This window comes from Mus caroli, chromosome 17 (genome assembly GCF_900094665.2).
Source record: "Mus caroli chromosome 17, CAROLI_EIJ_v1.1, whole genome shotgun sequence".
Taxonomy (NCBI): Eukaryota; Metazoa; Chordata; class Mammalia; order Rodentia; family Muridae; genus Mus; species Mus caroli.
Genome location: NC_034586.1, coordinates 32,902,579 through 32,925,186, shown reverse-complemented (window position 1 = coordinate 32,925,186; position 22,608 = coordinate 32,902,579). Strand labels below are relative to the sequence as shown.

At 47.4% G+C, this 22,608-nt stretch overlaps 3 protein-coding genes and 1 pseudogene across 5 annotated transcripts in view; 3 read left to right on the top strand and 1 right to left on the bottom strand.

Moving 5' to 3' along the window:
* The window catches only part of LOC110283630 (H-2 class I histocompatibility antigen, D-K alpha chain-like), a 10,710-nt gene extending 7,003 nt beyond the window's left edge, over window positions 1-3,707 (top strand). The window contains exon 6 of one of the 2 annotated variants that reach the window (XM_021149022.2): window positions 3,484-3,707. In XM_021149022.2, coding sequence (XP_021004681.2) covers window positions 3,484-3,548 — 65 coding nt within the window. In that variant the 3' untranslated portion in view covers window positions 3,549-3,707. The remainder of the gene's footprint in view (window positions 1-3,483) is intronic. The other variant, XM_021149021.1, reaches the window with a different exon arrangement.
* Window positions 3,708-10,866: 7,159 nt separating this feature from the next.
* Window positions 10,867-15,539, top strand: LOC110283629 (H-2 class I histocompatibility antigen, TLA(B) alpha chain). Of its 2 annotated transcripts, none has more exons than XM_021149020.1 (6): window positions 10,867-11,029; window positions 11,201-11,470; window positions 11,749-11,892; window positions 13,582-13,857; window positions 13,990-14,103; window positions 14,396-15,539. In XM_021149020.1, exons 1-6 carry the CDS (start codon window positions 10,951-10,953, stop codon window positions 14,533-14,535), a joined length of 1,023 nt encoding a protein of 340 aa, XP_021004679.1. In that variant the 5' UTR covers window positions 10,867-10,950; the 3' UTR covers window positions 14,536-15,539. The 2 variants fall into 2 exon arrangements, with proteins under 2 accessions (XP_021004679.1, XP_021004678.1); XM_021149019.1 differs by having other exon boundaries at window positions 10,934-11,029; window positions 11,620-11,892.
* Window positions 15,540-15,738: 199 nt separating this feature from the next.
* LOC110312220 (H-2 class I histocompatibility antigen, Q10 alpha chain-like) overlaps window positions 15,739-22,608 on the top strand; it is an 8,000-nt gene continuing 1,130 nt past the window's right edge. Inside the window, exons 1-2 of the mRNA XM_021185771.1 lie at window positions 15,739-15,825; window positions 18,806-18,999. Coding sequence (XP_021041430.1) covers window positions 15,739-15,825; window positions 18,806-18,999 — 281 coding nt within the window. The remainder of the gene's footprint in view (window positions 15,826-18,805; window positions 19,000-22,608) is intronic.
* LOC110283631 lies at window positions 21,469-22,108 on the bottom strand (annotated as a pseudogene).

Here is a 22,608-nt window from a genome sequence, read left to right as displayed (position 1 = left end):
CTTCTTCTTCTTCTTCTTCTTCTTCTTCTTCTTCTTCTCTCTCTCTCTCTCTCTCTCTCTCTCTCTCTCTCTCTCTCTCTCTCTCTTTCTCTCTCCCTCTCTCTCTCCCTCTCTCTCTCTCCAAAGTGAGTTCCAAGACAGCCAGAGCTATACAGAGAAACCCTGTTTCGAAAAAAAAAAAAAAAAGAAAGAAAGAAAGAAAGAAAGAAATTAAGATTGTTTGGTATTTTCCATTGGCAACGGTAATTTGAAGTTGGGTTCTGAGATAATACAATCACTATCGTTCAGGTTTATAAAGTTGTCCAAGATCTGCACAGAACCAAATGGCCTGGGTCCTCAAGGCCACTGTGATCTGCGCCCTTCTCCTGCAGCTGGTTGCCCAATTGTCCTGGACCCCTTTGGGTGAGTGAGACCTAGGAGGGAAATGGTCTCTGCTGGGAAGGCCAGGAGTAGCTCTACCCAGTCTCTGCAGTGCCCAGGAAAATCCTCCCGCCCTGCCCCCTCCTTCAGCTGTCTGGAGCCTGGCGCCCTGCTCTCCTCCTGGCCTGAACAGGAATTCGGGGTCGGAGAAGGAGGTCGGGGTCTCACTGCGTGCTGCCTCCCAGGTTCACACTCCCTGAGGTATTTCTATAGCGCTGTGTCCCGACCTGGCATCGAGGAACCCCAGGTCAGAGTCGTTGGCTACACGGACGCTTTGGCAGCAATGAGGAGACTCCGAGATTGTCGCCCTGGCTGGAGCAGAAGGAGACAGATGACTGGCAACAGCAGACTCTTCTTATAGTCAGGACTCAAGCACAGCTATCTGAAAGGAACCTGATGACCCTGGTTCGTTTTTACAAGAGTGTGGATGGTGAGTGACACCTACCCTTGCCGAGGTTGTACAGGGTTGGACATGAGTTTCACTCAACACATGTCCAGTTCCTCAAAAACGAACAGTCTGCAGAGATTAACTTGGACTTGGTCTGTGCTCTACTGTTGCTGCCCTTCGCGACAGGGCTGACCACCAAGTATGTCCTCCCTAGACTCTCACACACCTCAGTGGCTGCAAGGCTGCAATATGGGACCAGATGGGCGCCTGCTTCACTGGTACAACCAGCTTGCCTATGATGGCTTGGATCTCTCGACATGAGGAAGACCTGAGTTCCTGGACAGCAGGGACCCACACTGTACCTCAGATACCTCATCACAAATTAGAAGCCTACCAGAAGCGCCACTGCTGCAGAAAAGGGGAAGGAGAGGTTGCTGAGTTCAGGTGTCCAGGGGAGCCAAGCCGTGTCCATGTTGCCTTTAGACTGCTTGAAGGAGTTTGGAGAGCTGGTGGTGCTGGGTGGGAAGAGAGGATTTGGAGTACAGCTCACAGGTTGAGCACTACCCAGCAAGCACAACTTCTGGTTTAGATCCTTAGCATTTGCAAAGAAGGAGAGGGAGACAGGTAAATGAGAAGGACTTTTCTCACTCCTCCCCAAGTTCAGAAAGGCAGGAGGCTCTTGTGTTCCAGATCTGTGACAAAACAATGACTTCCTCAGAAGACAGCCCCTCTCTAACAAGAAATTCATTTTCTCCAAAAGGAGACCAAACTTTTAGTAACTGATGAACAATTTCTTGACTTGAGTAATGGCCCTGGACTCATTGGGAACTATTTCTCAGAATTTGTTCTGTTCTCCAGAATTCAGTACCTCTGGAGTCAGACTCCAGCTTTTCTCAGGCTCTTGGCCCTCACCCAGCTCAGGACCTGAAGCCCTTCCCATGAGTCTGCAGAGACCTGGAGCCTCCTGTCCACATTTTCCTGCTCACATCCTAAGGCAACCCTAAGAACAGATCCTCCCAGGTGCAAGTGCTCTAGCTGGTGTCTAGATGATGGACACCCTAATCCCACCCCAGTTCTCCTGTCCACCCCAGGATGGTCACATGAACACTGCTGAGTCCCCAGAAGAAAGCAAGATGCCTTTTTCTTTCAACTCTCTCCCTTAGACCCTCCAAAGGCACATGCGAGCCATCACCCCAGACCCGAAGGTGATGTCACCCTGAGGTGCTGGGCCCTGGACTTCTACCCTGCTGACATCACCCTGACCTGGCAGTTGAATGGGGAAGACCTGACCCAGGAAATGGAGCTTGTAGAGACCAGGCCTGCAGTGGATGGAACCTTCCAGAAGTGGGCATCTGTGGTGGTGCCTCGTGGGAAGGAGCAGAAGTTCACATGCCATGTGCAACATGAGGGACTGTATCAGCCTCTCACCCTGAGATGGGGTAAGAAGGGTGTAGGTGAAGAAGCAGGGTCTGGGAAATCTAGAGCCTTCTGTAGACTCTGAGCTGATCAGAGATGAGAGCTGGGGTCATGTCCCTCACCTTCCTTTCCTGTCCCTTCCCATCTTAGAGCCTCCTCCATCCACCCTACACACTGCGAACTTTGTTCTTTCAGTCGTCCTTCTAGCTGTGACCTTCAGTATACCTATGGTGGGTTTTTTGTTTGTTTGTTTGTTTGTTTGTTTGTTTTTGTTTGTTTGATTGGATAGTTGGTTTGTTGGTTTTGGTTTTTTGAGACAAGGTTTCTCTGTGTAGCCCTGGCTGTCCTGGAACTCACTCTGTACACCAGTCTGCCTCTGCCTCCTGAGTGCTGGGATTAAAGGCATGCACCACCACTGTCTGGTGCCTACAGTGTTTTATGTGAGGAAAAACACAGGTAGGAAAGGGTAGGGTCTGAGTTTCCTCTCAGTTCCCTTTAGAAATGTGCTCTGCTCTTTAATGGGAAATACAGCCACACCCCACATTGCTACTGACTCCAACTGGGTCTGCTCTCAGTTCTGGGAACTTCCTAGTGTCAAGATCTTCCTTGAACTCTCACAGCTTTTCTTCTCACAGGTGGACAAGGAGGGGACTATGCTCCAAGTGGACGTAAGTGAGGGAGACAAGATTGTCTCTGAGAATCTTTTTTTTTTTTTTTTTTTTTTTTTTTTTTGGTTTTTCGAGACAGGGTTTCTCTGTGTAGCCCTGGCTGTCCTGGCACTCACTTTGTAGACCAGGCTGGCCTCGAACTCAGTCTCTGAGAATCTTTAGGTGAAGCCAGAGTTCAGTCAGCATATAATAGCTCCTCCAACCCTACTGGTCAGTCTCCTGGGAGTCTTATCTTCTACTGCATACAAAAACAGTGCCCAGAGCTCTGACTTGAATCTGGAGGCTTGAAAAGATAACAAATGGGGCCAGATATTGGACGTTAGGCAACAGGAGATGACTGGGACCCAGGGCCTCTGAGATCTAAACCTTTGAATGAGCACAGGGCTTTTGAGATGTTTAAATATTGACTGTCCTGACTCCTGTTTTTTATCCTTAGATAGCTCTCTTGTGGGAATAAGTTCTGACATGGAAAAAAAGAATGTCTAAAGCTATTTGCTTTTCCTGTATGCACAATGGGAAGACCTGGAGAGCCCAGGATACCCTAGCACACAAGAACCCTGTCCCTGAACTTCCCTGTTCTCCTTCCCACAGCCATCCTTCCTGGTCCAGCAGGCACTAAGGGACATCTGCATCCTGACAGCTCCATGCTGCCCTGAGCTGCATCTGCTCACTTCCACACTGAACATAAGAATCTGAATGTGAACTCGATTTCTCAAGTCTTTGAGCTGAGGGTTCATTAGTGGGTAAATTAAGGGACTGAGAATACTCAGAGTGCTGAGGCAGAAATAAATGGCAGAATGGAGAACCTTCCAGAATTTGTGTTTCCTGTGTTGAGTGTCAGGTGGGAATGGAGTGCACTGTGGTGTGTTTGTGTGAGTGGGCAAGTTTTAGGTGGTGCTAAGCCCACTGGAGGACCCAGCTGGGGCTCAGTCCTAGTGCACTTGGTGTGGTCTGGTCAACCCACAGTTCTGTCCTCCTGAGATCTTTTGACCTTGTCACTTGGTGGAACCCCAAGCTGACAGACTCTGGTCACAGGAATGCAGAAGTAACCTGAGCCTTGTCCTGTACCCAAGACTAGGAGACCTCAGGGCTGTACCAGCTCTGTAAGATCAAAGAATTTCCTGGGCAGTGGTGGCAAACACATTTAATACTGGCACTCAGGAGACACAGGCAGGAAAATCAATGCATTCTAGGCCAGGCTGGCCAGGACCCACAGGGCCCTGTCACACAGAGAAACCCTGTCAGCAGAAACAAACAGTGAGCTGGAACAACCAAACTAAAAAACAAACCAAAAACATCGTGGAGAAATTATGAATACTCACTCACAGGAGAATCAGTTATGTTCAAAGAAATCGTATAAAATCAGCAGTAAACAGCCTGTTCATTCTGGCAATGTTAAACATATTTAAAGAACTGGAAATTGGCCATTTGTGAGGGCTTAGCTTTTACAGACACTGTAACTGTGTGTGCTGTGTTTCCAGCTTGAGACTGGAGCTGGCACCGTGTCTGGGTCACCTTCAGAACTGTGAGCTTTTGAATTTTTCAGCACTGTCTCCTCACAGCTCATCTGCTTGGGCTTTGTGTAAGTGTTTCTGATGGAAAGGGGATCCAGGGATGCAGAAGGTCAGGAGCCACACAACTCTGGGGTGGGACCATGTCCCAGTAGAAGGGCATCCTAAGACAGGGAAGCCCAGGAACCTTACAGCTGTGAGAGGAAGCCTCCTCAGCAGAGGCACTGCAGCTCCCAGTACCCACAGCTGAGCTCAGGAGAACCTCAGCTCCGCACTTCAGCTTATTCCCTAGTTTGCTTCTTTTCTTCTTCTATCTTCCGATGAGAGAGTCACAGCTGGCAGAAAAAATCTCAAACAGATTTATTGAAGGGAAAAATCCAGAAGGAGGAGGGGCAAATCCTGGCATGGCTACCCTCTCTGCTCCTGGGATCACACAACAGGGGATTAGGCAGTACTTATATAGGATGTAAGATGGGGTGGAGCTTCTCAGGACTGAAATTTCCAGAGTAACGATTGGTGGAATTTCAAATTCTCACTTTGGGGGTTCTCACAGACTGGTGGCTTGTTTCTTAGAAGATAAAGGATTGGTGGGGTTTTTTTAAACCCCCTTCTCCCTCCTATGGGCCCATGGGTTGGGGTGGGAAGAGCTTCATGGCTGCAGTTTCCTCTGAAGAACTCTAAATCTGTGCAGATGCTGGGGCTTGGGGGAAGACAAGTAGACACTGTAGACAGCTCCTGCAGTGTTTCACCACGGCTCTAAGCTGAGGCAGAAGAGAAGATGTCGCCATGATGGACAGCTAGCTCCTCAAAGGGCAGAAGACTAAGACAGGAAAGGTGCTGCCACAGTGGACAGCTCCCGAGGGGATGCTCCTGTGGGGCTGGAAANGGGACCCATGGGTGACAGCTCCTGAAACTCCTGTGATNGCTGCAGGCTGGGGAGACATGGAGCTGTCTCCATTTGACTGAAGAAACCACTCTGGATGGCTCCAATGAGCCAAGGAGAGAAGCTGACCTTGACAGAGGGCTCTGTACAGCCTGTGCAGCCCAGACCACTGCAACGGGGCTCAGGGAAGCTGCCATGTAAGGTCTGCAGAAGGCGAGCAGCAACCATACTTCCTCTCTCCTTCCTGCTTCCCTCTCTCCCTCTCTCCCTCTCTCCCTACATCTCTTTCTCCCTCTCTCCAGCTCTCCTGTCTTCCTGCAGTCTTTCTCTCTGTAGTGGGTGGTTCTGGAGAAGCCGACTAATGAGTCCAGATCAGCCTCAAGAGAGACCCAGGCAAGTGGGGGATGATTTGTGGAAACACCAAGCTAGAACCTGAGCCTTTTCCATCTGCATATGGAGAAGGCAGATCATCTGGGAACCTGGCTCTAATGCACACAGTATACAAATCATTTTCTTTCAGTTTTAAGGTTGGGGCTACGTTGTAGTTCCCAGGCTGCCAGAGTCTCAGATAGGGAAACCGAGCTGGCCAGCTTCACTTGTCCAGTATACAATCTCTGCCTGGTCCTTGTCCAGGGACAAGTTGACAGTCCATGAGGTGGAGAGATTCTAGAGAACCAACCAGCATGGCTGAGGTCTCTGGGTCCTTGGTCACAAAGCCTCAGAGACTCACACCTGCTCATATCTCTACGGGGACAGAAGGCACCAGGCAGGCAGGCTACTCCTGCTGCTGGAGGCTGCCCTGTCCCCTACCCAGACCCTTGGGGGTGAGTGTGGAATCAAAGGGAAGCAGCCTCTGTGGGGAGGAGCAGGGTGGCAGCAGGGAAGCCTTGTTGTCCCAAACCCTCAGCCCTTTCTCTACCAGTGTCCTGAATCTTGGTGCCCAGATCCCCTTCTCATTCATGCACTGGCCAGAGATCACTGGGGGAGTGTGGGGGTCTCACTGCCCATCACCAGGCTCACAATCTCTGCAGTGTTCTCAAGGAGCCATGGTTCACCTCTGTTGGCTCTGTGGATGAAACACAGTTGGTGTGCTTCAACAGCGACACAAATATAGACAACTCTCTTTCATGCAACAATTAAAAAAGACCTGAAAGCCTGGTTTGGAAGTGCACAGCTTTGATCCCCTGCATTCAGGACACAAAGGCAGAATTGTGAGTTCAAAGCCAGGCTGGACTAAACAGGGAGGCCAGGATAAACAATGATGGCTACACTGAGGGAAAAAAAAAGTCTGGGAAAAAAATCAAAATACAAAACAAACAAACAAACAAAAAAAAACCATGCTGCAAACAGGGAGCCTCATCAAAGAGCTTATTGTATTCCAACAGAGCACACCAAATCCAGATCTTCCTTGGCACTCCAGTCAGCCCATGCAAAGACACCAGCTCCTGAGGTATTCACTGCAGGATGAGAATGGTCAGCCAGAGGAAGATCAGAAACCCCGGAGGTGACAGGTAGTCGTAACTCATGTCTTTAGTCCTAGCACTTAGAAGGCAGAGACAAGCAGAACTCTCTGATTTTGGGGCCAGCATGGTCTACAGAGTGAGATCCAAATGAGCCAAGACTGTTACAAAAAGAAACCCCGTCTCAAGTACTACACACGGACAGACACAGCAGCCCCGTGAGGTGTAGGAGGCTCGGTGCAGAGAGGGGACCATCTTGGGTGCAATGCCTTCCTACAAGTTCTCAAATTCACTGAAGATCTTGGTGACTCATAGAGCCTACACTTGCCTACCTGGGTTGGGACACACTGAGCAAAGCATGGGGAGGCAGCTGGCATGGCTTGTCCTGCCACTAGACACTTAGACGTGCAGGCCCAAGATTTGGGGGCACTAGAAGAAGACACTGTTTTAGTGATCCACCATGAAGCCATGGAGGAAAGAAAATCTGGGTGCATGTGCTCTGGAGAGAATGAGATCCGCAAGCAAACAGAGGCACCAGTAGGTGGCGCTGTGAGTACTGAGTTTGTGAACTAACTAGGAGCTGAGCTTAGTGCAGCCCTGGCAGGCCAACCAGCCTCCCTGGCATGGAGATATTTGATGCAGTCAGAGATGTCCACAGAGCTCTGAGGTTGAAATAAAGAGAGAAGCTTTGCCTCAATTTCACTGTTTGGAGTTCTGAGCCTTCTTAATGCAGCAATCATCCACCATACAGGCAGCAGAGCAGTCACTGGATAGAGCCATCAAAGTCACTGGCATCCTGCTCTTCCTCTCTCTTTAGGATTTATATTCAGTCTCCCAGGGTGTTTGGGCAGATACCACCTGCATCTGATGCCTCAACTGCCACCTTACATACCAGATGCAGGAGCTGTCAAGGCAGTTACACAAGGCCCTGAGAACCACACCTGCTGATGGGCTTCAGCTTGCCCTACATCTTCTGAACCAGCACCTCATGGCCAGAGAGGACCAAGACCACTTAGCACTGCCAGCTACATGAAGGACTTCAAAACAGCCACAAGTACAGTCTAGAGCATCTGAGGGTCTCCTACTGCCTGGTTTGCATAAACCAGAGGACACTTCTCCCAGTTCCTTGGATTCAGTTTGCTGTAGACCTTGGTTACCTTGGTCTGTTCATCTGGTCAGAACCTGTACTAGCTCACCCTTGCTGGCACTGAAGCCCTGGGTCCCTGCAATTTCACCAAGTGAAAAGAGATATGCCCAAGCCTCCCTGCCAGCACTACAGACACATTTTGCTCCTACACAGATTCAAGAAAGCCTCCAGCCTGCAAATGTCCATGAACAGTCCACCTTGTGCTTGTGAGGTCTTCAGGGTGCCTGGGTCTCAGCTGCAGGAGCTGGCTCTGCATACCCAGGAGCCCAGGAGGTTCTGATACCTGTAGCTGTCCCAGATGAGGATAAGAACTCAGAAGCTGAGGTCAAAGTTGACAGCAGAGAGGACCTGCCCTCCTCTTCATCCTGGCTGTCCTCTGGGGGCCTCTGCTCATCTGACTCCCAGATCTCGATGACCCCAGTTTCCAGGGTGAAGCCACAGCTTACTCTGGAGGCTGTGGACCATACTGCTGCCCTGAGCTACCTAGAGGCCTGAGAGTGAACAGTGCCCTGTTAGTGTGACCACAGAGACTTTCTGCTCAGCAGGTCTGCTGATTATACAAATAAGGGCTGGTGTGGGAGCAGGGTTACAGCCATTTCCCACCTTGGCAGACATTCTGGGAAAGAAGCAGACAGTGCCTGAGAACTTAGTCACCTGAGCCCTGACCTTCATGTGGGTCAACACTGCTGCTTCCTGCACTTGTCAGGAATGCCACCCCACATTGCCTGGGTGAGCATCCTAACTCCCCAGGAGATGTCTCAATGCTCTCCTTAGCAATTCAAAGCAGGACTCTGAGGTGTGAGGTCTTGACTATGCATAGAAATCTGTGCAGTGAGTCAGAGGCCAGAAACTAAAGGAGGGAGTTGACTCCAGATGTGGACATGGGTTCTGAGGGAGAATCCCAGACAGGCTGGCCTCAGACATCTGTGCATTGATGGGAAGCACAGGGATGCCTGGAGAGGGACAGAGAGATTTCTGAGTGCATTGGAGGCAACAGACAAATCCATCCAGGAAAAGGAGAATCAAACTGAGCAGCAGCTGAAACCATTATCTGACCCAGGATGGAGAGCCCAGAGGGGGAAAGAAACAGCCAAGTTCACAGACTCAAAGACAAGAGGAAGCAGGAAGGCTAGAAAGGGAGAGCAACAGGCTATGTTGATAGTGTGTGTGTGTGTGTGTGTGTGTGTGCGTGCTTGTGTTTTAATATGTGTGAGTGTGTGTTTGTGATTGTGTGAGTTTGTGTATGAGTGTGTATGTGAGTGAGTATATGAATGTGGGTGTGAGTTTGTGGGTGTTAGAGAGTTTGTGTTTGTGATTGTGTGAGTGTGTGTGAATGTATGTCAGTTTGTGTTTGTGATTATGTGTGTGAAAGTATGTGAGTATGGGTTGGTGATCATGTAAGTTTGTGTGTGAGTGAGTGTGTGTGTGTGAGTGTGTGTGTTGTGTGTGTGTGAATGTTCGTGAGTGAGCTGTGAATGTGTTTGTGAATGTGTGTATGTGAGTGTGTGTGTATGTAAATGTGTATAAATGTGTGTGAGTGTGTGTGTGAGTATTTGTGAATATGTGTGTGTGAATGTGTGTATATGTGACTGTGTATGAGTGTGTGTGTGTGTATGTGTGAATGTGTGTCTGTGCCTGTGCTTGTATGAATGTCCATGCACTTATATAAAAAGAAGAAAACTAATAGAGTTCTGGATGAATGGCTTTTAGTGTTAAAAGACCTCAGANGGAAATATTGGAGTAGTTGGCTATTCTGGGCAACTTAGAGATCAGGACAACGATGAAAACATCTTCCCATTTCTCAGAAGACAATGCAGGCATGGGATGCACACAGTAACAAGGCCCCTGAGAGGTTGAAGAGAAGTCATGCTAACAAGGGAGGACTTTGCAGCATGAAGGAAATATGAATAAGCTGACAGTCTGGTGCTGCTGAGCAAGACTGTTATTTCCCCAGTGCAGGTAGAACCTGACAGGAGACTTTTAGGACCCCCTGTAGAACTAGCACAAGGCAGTTTGGACCCGTATTTTGTTGTTGTTGTTGTTGTTGTTTGTTTGTTTGTTTGTTTGTTTGTTTGTTTGTTTGTTTATGTATTTAGAACACAGATTCCTGAGCAGTCTGGCTTGGCAGTGTGAGCTAACCCTAAACCACTACAGGTGAACACAGACTCCTGGTCTCTGTCTGTGGGAAACTGTGTGGTGCTTGCTGGTCAAAGCCTCCTGCTTTTTTTTTTTTAAACATATTTTTTCAATTAGATATTTTCTTCGTTTATATTTCAAATGCTATCCCAAAAGTCCCCTATACCCTCCCCTCGCCCTGCTCAACTACCTACTCACTCCAACTTCTTGGCCCTGGCTTTCCCCTGTACTGGGGCATATAAATTTTGCTAGACAAAGGGGCCTCTCTTCCCAATGATGGCTGACTAGGCCATCTTCTGCTACATATGCAGCTAGAGATATGAGTTCTGGGGGTACTGATTAGTTCATATTGTTGATCCACCTATCAGATTGCAGACCCCTTCAGCTCTTGGGTACTTTCTCTAGCTCCTACATTGGGGGCCCTGTATTCCATCCTATAAATGACTGTGTTCATCCACTTCTGTATTTGCCAGGCACTGGCAAAGCCTCCTGCTTTAAAGAAAACATCTCTCCACTGCATTCCAGAGCACCTGACACCCATCACAGTGGGGTCAGATGTGGAGGTAGGAGGGAGCAAAACAACTGCTCTTACCCTGAAGGTTTCCACTCTGATTACCACCTGACATTCTGGGCAGGGCTCAGATAGAGGATGCTATCTATACCCAGGGTTCAGTGCAGAAGAAGGAGTCAAGACAAAGTCCCAAGTCCCCGGAAGTGGCTGTCAGGGTCTGAGGCCTGAAGGCGGGGATTAGGTTGAGCTGTACAGAACTATAGTTTCACTCTTTGCTCTCTGTACCATTATCAGATTGTTTTCAAAGGCTTTGCACTCCTGTTGAGAGCAGGTACTTAGAAAATGCAATAAAATTCTGTGATTGCAAGTTACAAAGTCCAGGACTTTATACAACTTCGGATCTCCCTAACATGAGGATGGGGACCATGGTGCCTGGCACCCTCCTGATCCTCCTGGCTGCCTCACCAGGCCAGACCCAGACCTGCGCAGGTGAGTGCTGGATGAGGAGGGAAACAGCCTTTTAGGGGAGGGGCGGAGATCCACCCTCCACCAGACCCTCCACCACTTCTCCACTCAAGGCCCTAGACCTGAGTCCTTCTACTTCCCTGGCCTGCTGGGGTTCTGGGAGGAGGTCGGAGTCTCACCATGTGCCACCCCCAGGCTCACACTCGCTGAGGTACTTCTACACCGCCTTGTCCCGACCTGCAATCAGCGAACCATGGTACATTGCTGTGGGCTACCTGGATGACACTCAGTTCGTGCGCTTCGAAAGCGCAGGGGAGACTGCGACATATAAGCTCCGTGTGCCATGGGTGGAGCAAGAGGGGCCCGAGTATTGGGCGAGAGAGACAGAGATCGTCACAAGCAATGCACAGTTTTTCCGCGAGAATCTACAGACTATGCTGGACTACTACAACCTGAGCCAAAATGGTGAGGAACCCTCCAAACCTAAGAGTCTGTCCCCACTCCTCTCCCTCTTATGCAAGCCGCCTAATCACTGGGTGCAAAAGGGACCAGGTTTCCCTTTCAGTTTGGAGAAGTCCTAGGGTTGGCGGGCCTGACTAGGAGAGGGGGGCCAGGCTCTCACACCATCCAGGTGATGTATGGCTGTGAGGTGGAGGTCGGGAGCATCTTCCGCGCTTATGAGCAACATGGCTATGATGGCCGCGATTACATCGCCCTCAATGAAGATCTGAAAACGTGGACAGCAGAGGACATGGCAGCAGAGATCACCAGAAGCAAGTGGGAGCGGGCTGGTTATACAGAGCTCCGTAGGACCTACTTGGAGGGTCCATGCAAGGATTCGCTGCTCAGATACCTGATGAACAGAAAAAAGACACAGGAGTGCACAGGTGCGTGGCTGCAGGCAACTCCATGTCCGTTTGCCTCTGTGCTGGGCTCAGTCTAGAGAGAGAAGAAACTCATTAGCTGGGAAAACTCCCATCTCTTTTTCTTTTTTCCTTTTGTTTGTTTGTTTGCTTTTTTGGTTGGGTTTTTTGTTTTTTAATTTTAAAAGGCAACAACAGAAAAATAACATATGGAAATTACACAAACCAAAGGCTATACCCAGCTCAGTGAGTTTGTATACAGTTAGAATCGCCACTTTGAACCAGTAGAGAATTTGAATTTTACCTATTTTCCATTAAATATACTCATGGCTATTGAACATCGACCCAAGGGATGCAGGGAAGGGAGAGACAGACAGACAGACAGACAGAGACAGAGACAGAGACTCAGAGACACGGAGAGACAGAGGCAGAGGCAGAAAGAGATAGAGAGACAGAAACAGAGAGACAGAAACAGTGAGAATCAGTGACAGAATTAGAAGTAGTTATCAATTATTCCCTTCCATTGTCCATCATGTCCTTTACCTACATTTAGTCCTTGCCCATCTCCAAAGATTAGCCTTTCCTGATTTCATTATGTCATGTTGCAAGTAACAACAGGTACATTTCTTAAGAAGTATACGGGGTATTTTTTGTTTCTTTTGTTTGTTTGTTTGTTTGTTTGTTTGTTTTGCTAAATTACCTCTACAAGCAAAAAGAATGCAGTTTTACTTCCTGTTGTTGTTCTGAGATTGTGTGACTTCGTTTAATATTGTATATTCAAAGTCCATCAATTTTCCTAGATAATTGTGTGATTGCATTGTGGAGAGCTCAACAGGATTCCACTGTATATATATACCCCATGTTCCTTAGTCACTTAAGTGAATGATGGGTTGTTTTACTGCAATAGCTAAGATGTCACACTCCATAGCAAGGAAGAGAGTAGAGAGTGGACAGTTCTTTCTTTCTTTCTTTTTAAAGATTTATTTATTTATTATTATACATAAGTACGCTGTAGCTGTCTTCAGACACACCAGAAGAGGGTGTCAGGTCTCATTTCAGGTGGTTGTGAGCCACCATGGTTGCTGGAATTTGAACTCAGGACCTTCAAAGAGCAATCAGTGTCCTTACCCATTGAGCAATCTCACCAGCCCCGGACAGTTCTTTCTTTTTCCTGATCTTACCAGCAATACTGGGTGTCTGTTCATTTGACACAATGCTCCAGCCTCTTCAGTGTTCCTTTCTCTTCAATATGGGAGGGGGAGAGCACTCCTGTGTTTCCTGACTCTCTCAGAGACTGGCTCTCCCAAGGGAGCACCTTTGTCTCTGGACAGTCCAGAGTCTCTTCAGGATGAAAAGGGAGAAGAGAAGGTTCCTGAAAGAACAGAAAACAATTCCCATGAGTCTGCAGTGCTTTTGAGCTATGGCTTCTCTCAGGCCTTGTTCTCTGCCCACACCCAACCTCTGTGACATTTGACTTCAGTGATGCTGAATCTCTGAGCCCTACCCAGACAGAAGCAGAGGTCCCTTTTTGCCTCCTGGGACACCTAGCTCCTCCTGGGCACAAGTTCTAGAATTTTCAGAACATTGTATGTAACCTACTAGGGAAATTTGACCTTTGTTCCAGTCATTTCCTTCCCAGGTGGCCTCACAGACACTTCTGGAGTCACCAGAAAAAAATATATGATGCCCAAACTTTCCAACTCTTCTCCTCAGATCCTCCAAAAACACATGTGACCCATCACCCCAGGCCTGAAGGTGATGTCACCCTGAGATGCTGGGCCCTGGGCTTCTACCCTGCTGACATCACCCTGACCTGGCAGTTGAATGGGGAGGAACTGATTCAGGACACGGAGCTTGTGGAGACCAGGCCTGCAGGGGATGGGACCTTCCAGAAGTGGGCAGCTGTGGTGGTGCCTTCTGGGGAAGAGCAGAAATACACATGTCATGTGTACCATAAGGGGCTGCCTGAGCCTCTCACCCTGAGATGGGGTAAGGAGGGTGTGGGTGCAGATCTGGGTTCAGGGAAAGCTGGAGCCTTCTGAAGACCCTCAGCTGGTCAGAGTTGAGAGCTGGGATCATGTTGTTCACTTTCCCCTCATGTCCTTACCCTTCCCTTCCCAGAGCCTCCTCAGTCCAGTATGCCCAACAGAACCACTGTTCTTGCTGTCCTTGGAGCTATGGTCATCTTAGGTTTTATGAGCGGAAGTGTTATGATGTGGATGATAAAGGACAAAGGTATGGAAGAGTCTGTGGCTGGGTGCCTTATGATTATAAACCAATACAAATACACTATATGCAAAAAATTGCCATGTCTGGGTCTGTTTGCAGACACTCACCTTACAATAAAAGACAGATTCATAATGGTAATGGGGGGTCTGAACAGGATTCTCAATGACATCTCACAGGTCAGAGGGCAAGGCTCATGCTAAACACTACAGATCTCCAGGCTGGCCTTGGTTCATCCCCTGCATATAATGTCCATGGTCCAGAACTTCCTTGGTCTCTCATATCTTTTTTTTTTAAACAGGTAGAAACAGAGATGAAATCACTGCTGCATTTCAGAATGAGAGGGAACAGTTGTCCCTGAGCACTCGAGTTGAATCTGAGGCACTCGGGGTCGAATATGGGCTGAAGGTTCGTCATTCAGCCTCACCATTGGTCTCCTGACAGTGTCTTGTTACTTCTTCTACTGCAGGCAAGGACAGCTTCTGTCTTGTATCTGGAGATTGAAAAGGTGACACCTGGGAGCCTGGGATTGGGGCTGAGGCAAACTGGAAAGGACTGGGTCACTGGGCCTTTCATATTTAAACCTTTGAATGAGAGGAAGGCCTTTGAGATGTTTTCACATTGACTGCCCTGACTCTTGTTCTTCATCTTGGGACAGCTGCCACATAGGACCAATTCACAAGTCCTGACTTCTGAACAGTGAAATCACTTTGGACAGCAGTGTCTGGCATTTTATGCTTTTGACTATGCATACAATGGGAAAATCTGGAGAGCACAGTCTGCCCCTGCACACCAAGACTCAGACCCTACATTAGCTGTCATCCCTTGCACAGCAGACCTTCCTGGACCACATGCATTGGGGGCCATGTTCATCCTGTCAGCTCCATGCTGTCCTGAGCGTGTGTCTCCTCACACGCCACAGTGTGTCTCCTCATTTCCACACTGAACATGAGAATCTGAATGTGGATGTCAGGCAGTGGTGGCACAGGCCATTGATCCTAGCACTTGGGAGGCAGAGGCAGGCAGATTTCTGAGTTTGAGGCCAGCCTGGTCTTCAGAGTGAGTTCCAGGACAGCCAGGGCTACACAGAGAAACTCTATCTTGAAAAAACAACCAAAAGAGAGAGAGAGAAAAAATAATAATATGAATGTGGAGGCTGGAGAGATGGCTCAGTGGTAAGTAAGAGCACTGAGTGCTCTTCCAGAGGTCCTGAGTTCAATCCCCAGCAACCACATGGTGGCTCAAAGCCATATGCAATAGCATCCAATGCCTTCTGGTGTGTTGGAAGACACCTACAGTGTACTCACCTACATGAAATGAATAAATCTTAAGAAAAGAATGTGAGTATGAACTCCTTGACCTGAGCAGTTCAATTGTGGGTAAATTTAAGGATTGAGAATATCTGAGTATTGTGGAGGAAATAAATGGCAGCATGGAGGACTTCCAGAATCTGTGTTTCTTGTGCTGAGTGTGTCAGGTGGGGCAGGAGTCCTCTGGCATCTGCTTGTGAATGGGGCTGTGCCAGGTGGAGCTCAGTCCATGTGCACGTCCTTGCTGGTCTGGTCATTCCTCAGGTATACCTCCGTAGTACTTGTCACTTAATAGAGTCACTGGATGACAGACTCTGATCATAGGAACACAGGCATGGCCTTATCCTTCTCTTATGACCATGATTATGAGCCCCTAGGACTGTACCAGGCCTGTTGTGCAGCTGAGAAACTGACATTACCAGTGAAGAAATTTCGGGAGAGTGGTGGTGAACACCTTTAATCCCAACACTCAGGAGACAGACAGGAGAACCACTGATTTCCATGCCATCCTGGACACTCAGGGTGACACAAAGAAACCCTGTCTCCAAATTGGGTACCTGGGATCAGGGTATCCCTGTGTCCAGCCTGACCATGCAGATGATTGGCAGAATGTGGATCTTTGGGTTTTGGATTAGAAGAAAGTTGCATGCATGAAGCAAGGCTTAAAGAGCCAAGCTAGTGGAGGCATGGGAGGCAGAGTTGAGGGCAGGTTGACCTTTGGGAGCCCCGGTAATTAAGTTTAAAAGGGGAAGAATATCAGTAAAGTGGTTTGGAAACTCATTCTTGTATCGTTTTGGAGAAGACAGTGGCTGTTTTCTGTCCTTGAGCAAAAAGTCTGTCTGAAATTAAATCAGAGAGTTTTAGCTAAGGGCCTTGGCAGAGGAGAATTCAGGAGAGTCCTGTATTGCCTGTGTTGCTCGCTTATTTATTAATGGCCAGTCTTATGCACCTGTCTGATGTACATGAGCAGGGTACATAAGGGAAATGCACAAAGTACAGGGTGAAGAGAAAAGGAACACTAAGTAGTGCTCAGAAGAATGAAGTTTAAATAAAATCTACTGCTAAGTGGAAGAAAGGGACAAGCCACACACAGCTATGCTTCCAACCTGTAAATGAAAATTAAAGAAAAGCTTAAACAGTAAAGAAAACCACCAAAACTACAAAAATAGTCAGGAGATAAATGAATATGGGGGGCCAGGTTCTAGCTCCAGCAAGTAGCAGAACTTGGCAGCTTTATTCTGGCTTATGGAATCTCCCTACATTTGTGTGTCCAGAGTGTCCCTCCACAGAGGCCCAGAGAGGCCATTGAGCAAATCTGGGAGAGTGAATGCTGGGTTTCACTGGAGAACCCAAGACTGGGAGATGCCAGTCTTCCTGTATTCCCAAGGAGAGCTGCTATTATGTGTGAACCAGCCTGAAAGAGCTGAAAGAGCCAACACAGCTGACAGGAGCTGGAGGACTGAAGAGAGCTTTGGCAGCAGACATGGAGATGCAGTTTGCAGTTTGCCCAGCTGGTTTTTAGTCTGTGATCCAGCATTTCCTCACTTTGCTCTTTCCCTTCCTTTTAAAACACAAATGCACATCCTTTGCCACTGTATATTTCAACTATGTGACCTATTTTTTATTTTCTTATAGAGGGGTTGCAGTTAAGAGATTGTATTGAGCCTCAAAAGAGAGTATAGACCTTGAAGTTTTAAAGTGTTGAGACTGACAGACTATGCAGACTTCTGAAGTTGGACTGAGTTCCTTTTACATTCTGTTATGGCTACACTCCAATGGGGCCAGGTAGTGGAATATGGTAGTTTGAATGAAAATGGCCCCAAATGGCCATTTTCAAATGGCCTAAAGATTTGAATGCTTGGTCATTAGGGACTGTCACTATCTAATGGATTAGGAGGTATGTCACTCAGGGTGATCTTGGAAGATTCCAAAGCCCAAGACAGAAACTGCCTGAGGAACCAGATGTGGAACTCCCAGCTACTGCTCTAACACCATGCCTCCCTACCTGCCAGCATGCTTCCCTCCATGAGGGCAATGGATTAATCCCCTGAAACTGTAATTAGGTCCCAGTTAAATGATTTCTGTTGTTGATGATGTTGTTGTTGTTGCCATGATCCTGGTGTCTCTCCACAGCAAGAGAACAATAACTAAGACACAAGTTGAACTTTAGAAAGAAATTGTAAAGACCTTCCAGTGCAAACTGAGAAACTTGTATCTTCTTTTGTTGTATTAAATTTTAAGCTGTTTTTTTTTTAAACTAACACCTTGCAAAAAGAAGCTCACTAAATGTCCATCTGACTCACAGGATGCTGGAGTAACATTGTAGTTAGAGTGGGTATTCACAGATTTGCAGCTCTGCCCTTGATTCCATCCTCTCAGGTGGTCAGGACCTGCTCTCTCCCTTTTCCTGACAGAGAGAGACTGATAGTGTGGTCATGTTCTTGTATTGGATCATGAACATACTGCACACAATCTGTAATATTCTATCATTCTCTCTCTCTCTCTCTCTCTCTCTCTCTCTCTCTCTCTCTCTCTCTCTCTCTCTCTTTCTCTCGGCTGGCTCTAGTTAAGTAAGCTGCTCTTTCAAGAGCAGTCTAAATAGACTTCTAGGTAAATAAGACACAGAGGACTCTTGGGGCCAGCCAGCCAGAACCTGAGTCCTTTCGAGCTGCCATATGAGGAAACCTTATCTCATGTGACCCCAGATCTAGAGAAGCCTTGAGAAAACACAGCAAGAAGAAAACAGGACCTGGGAGAGTTCCTGAACCAGAGTCACCCAAGGACTCTTGATGTCACACACTGTGGGAAGTATCAATGGTTGCAGCCTCCAGATGCTGAGCTTGGCTGCTTTGCTACAGTGCAGCAGATAACTGAGAAGTGCAGTTCTCCAACAATCTTCCTGGGGAAGTCAGAGAACTCTGAGCTAAAGCTACAGTGCCCAAAGATGAGGAATTATCCTATTCTGCATTTCTATCTGCACTAAGCTAATATAGGGTAAACTTCTTAGCATTTTATTTCAATTATAAGTGTTCGAAGCAAAGTCTTAGTTCAGGCTAGGTCAGGGGTGGGCAATCCCAGGGCCCTGGATTCCCATCTCCCTAGTTTCACTTCTGCTCCTAACCTGGGTCAGATCCTTCTCCCGGACACTAATGACTCGCTCTCAGATCACACACACACACACACACACACACACACACACACACACACACACACATTGGATAGCAAGATCCTGGGAAGCCAAACACACACACACACACACACATTGGATAGCAAGATCCTGGGAAGCCAAACACCCTGGCCCAGGGCACTGGTTGTGAAGTCCTGGCAGATCACAGAACTCAGACCCGCCCTGATTGCCAGCTGGGGGCAAAGACCAGTGCCACCTCTGAGCATAATGGCAGTATGCCTATGAAGGCCAAGATTACATCGCCCTGAACGTTGACCTGAAAACCTGGGCGATGGCGGACATGGAGGCGCTCATCACCCCATGCAAGTGGGAGCAGGCTGATAAGGCAGAACATTACAAGACCTACCTGGAGAGCACCTGTGTGGAGTGGCTCCAAAGATACCTGGAGCTTGGGAAGGAGATGCTGCTGTGCACAGGTGCAGGGGCCGCGGGCAGCTCCTCCCTCTGCCCTCGAGTTGGGGCTCAGTCCTGGGGAAGAGGAAACCCTCACCTGGGGTGATGCCCTGGTCTCTTCTTGTTTTTACAATCTTTTTTTTTAAGTGACAAGAAAAAAATCACACATTGAAATTAACCAGAATGGAAGCCATACGTCTCAGTGAATTTCTATCCAGTTAGCATAGCCATTCTGAACCGCTGAATATTCATTTTGAATTATCAAATAGAAACCCAGTACCAATAGGCAAAGAAAAAAGAAAGAGGAGGGAGGGAGGGAGAGAGTCCATGACAGAGGTAGAACTAGAAAACAATTGGCTTCTTACCCTGTCTCATACCTCAAGGTGATTATCTGCATTCTGTCTCTTCTTGTCTCTCAATATTACCTTTCTTGTTCCCTTTTGGCCATGTTATACTGTACACATGTATTCAATTGGATACATTTATACATATGCTTTTTGCTATATCCCACACATGTGGAAAAGATATGTAATTTTCTTCCTGACCTTGTGCGACCTCAATAACACTATATATGCTAAGTTCACCCATTTGCCTTGGTTGTTTGTGATTACATTGTTTAGAGCTGAATAGTATTCCATAGCCTTGCCATTTCATGTCCAGCACCTCTACCACATGCCTTTGGTTTTCCTGTCTATTTTTGGCCAGTTTCAGCCTGTTCCTGTCATTAGAGCTCTGCAGTATAATTTGAGGCTGGGATTGAAACACCTCCAGTTCTTACTCCTGAGACTGTTTGGCTCTGAGTGGTCTTTTAAATTATTTTCTAAACATATCAAATTAATGAGAGTCTAATACTAGTGCATTAAATCTGTAGGTTACTTTGGTAGAATGGCCATTTTCACAATATTATCTCTGCCATTCCTGGAGCAAGGGTTTTAGGTCCAGCATCTGATATCCTCTTAGGTGATTTCTTACTACACTACCTTGAAGGTTGCCACATAGACTTCTATCATTTCCTTGATTTGATAGATCCCTGAACACTTTTTTTTTTTTTTGGCAAGGTAAAGAAATTGCTTAAGTATTTTATTCATTTGCAACTAAGCTTGTTAACACTATATAATGAAAATGTACAAAGAATAATGTTGCAGTTTTTGGTTAGATTTAAGTCAAAGACATTCATTAATAAGGAATCTTCAAATGTGAATACCCCAGAAATGTCTGCAAGCCAGCTGATCACAACAACTGTCTCTGAATATCACCTGACTTTGGAAGGTATTGGCAAACATTTGAATTAAAACTCTAGATTTTTCCAAAATAAAGCCGTAATTAATATAGCTATTCTATATTCGAACTAAAACAGTTTTCATAAAACTTTCCTTTCCAAAAGAACAGTAAAGGAAACAAGGCATTTTGTAAAATGTGGTCCTGAACAAGTCACAGTAAAAATAAATGTATACTTAAATCCCACCTCCTCAAAACAGAGGCTGCTTTCTGCTCTTTCTGCTTGGGACCAAGGCAAAGAACAGCCAATAAGCAACTTCAGGCAGGGTATTGCCAAAACCAAGCTCTAAGGGTTGAACACGGACACCTCAGGAGAATTTGGGGTAACCTGGACAAAAGGTCCAGATTCTATGTTGAAACTGATGCGAAGGTGAGCGGCTCCTCCCAGGTAGCAGTGCTATGAGCCTGGCCCAGCCCCGCACTCCTTACAGGCTCTGAGGACACCCTGATCTTCCGCTCCAGGAGAGATCTTTTCCCTGTAGAAGTTCAGTGTTCAGGGAGCTCCGTGACTGTATGAATGAGGTGAGCTCAGACTCCACAGGATATTTTAAGGCTTGGAGTCAAAGTATTTTTCCAGCACAGCTAGGCAGAGTCCATGTACTGATAGCCTGTCTCCAGTTTGTTCTAATTTCTCACCACGTATTTGCAGATTCAGGACTGCAGACCTTCCCTAGATCATCATAATCACATCTAATGTCCATCCTAACTTACAATTCAAATTATGTGCCTGGAAACTGTCCCTGTATTTAACGAGAATACCTACAAATAAGCAACCCACTGTTACAACCTATATGGTCACCAAACATTAATGATCTTCTGTAGACCAAGAAAATGTTTTTAACCATAATTGTCGTGCATCAAATTCACAGCCAGAATCCCCAAGATCATTTTTTTGCACAATACAAATAATAACTTAAAACACAGACACACACACACACACACACACACACTCACACACTCACACCTCTCACAGAGCTGTGCTTGGGGACACACCGTGTTGAGTGCCACTGAAGGCATTCTTTGTTAGACAGCTGTCCCGGGTACTTTGTCTGGAAAACCTGTCACAGTAGGGCACAGCTGTTTAGTGGATGAGCAGAAAAGAAAGATATGCTTGTGGCAACCAGAAAGTTTTAAGGTCTTTCAAGTTGTATAAAATGGACCTGCAGAAACATTTAAGCGTTCTCAGGATGCAAAGTTGGAGCTGAAATGTGATATCAAACGAGTTGCAAAAAGTGTACAGCAGCCATCTCTTGAGGTCACACCTGGTACCCAGATAGGCAAGAAGGCTTCAGGATACATAGCTTGTTGGCCTTGTCCCGTATCGCCGCATGATCTGATCATGCGTGAATTTCACAAACGATTCATACTGTTCTGCGAGTTTGGTACTGAGGATCTGCTCATACTCCTCTCGGACTTTATCTTCATAGTCTTTTGAGAGCCGCTCACATATTATCCCCACTTGTGGAAGGGTAAAGTGGGCTGGTCCTTCTTCATCCAGAAAGCACCTGGAGAACTTGGTGCAGTAAGTGCGGAGGAGGAAGGCTGACTTTCTGAAGTACAGGCTTCGCTCTGACTGAGAACAACTTCTAAATGTCTCCATCTCTGGTAACCATTATATTCTTGTTTTATGTTCTGAAAATTTTGCTGGGGAGTTGGAAGGCGACGCTCGCTGCCAAGCGGGGCAGGCTGCTGGAGGCTCGCGGGCGGCATCTGCATCTGAAGCGGCGGCGGCTTGGCCCGGAGTGGGGCCGGGCAGCGGGGCGCAGCGTCGCCGCTTCGGGGAACCAGGGCTCAGCAGCGCCGCCTCGAACTCCATGGGCCGCTTCAGTTTCGCCCCGCACGCCATCCCGCGGAAGGGCCAGAAACCAGATGCAGACTCAGCAGCAAGGCCGGCCCTGGATCCAACTCTTCAGCTACTGCTCCCAAGCAAAGCGGGCCTCAAAGGCGCCTCCTGCACCGGGCAGGCGCGCTGGCCCCGTCTCCTATCGATCCCTGAACTCTTAATTCTTTGAACGTTATTTTGAATGACATGTTTCTTTCCTTTATTTAGCACTTTTCTGTCTTTCTTTTGACTATTTCTGAAGTAAATGTGAAATTATCACTGTCTCAAAGGAGATACTGAAGAATCAGACATTCTTGCCTGATTCTGACTTGCAACAGAACTCAGGCTGTTTCCTTTGACACAGCTTTCCTCTCCCCACACCCACCCCTCCTCCTCCTCCTTCTTCCTCTTCCTCTTCTTCTATTTCTTCTTCTTCCTCTTCCTCCTCCTCCTCCTCCTCCTCCTCCTCCTCCTCTTCTTCTTCTTCTTCTTCTTCTTCTTCTTCTTCTTCTTCTTCTTCTTCT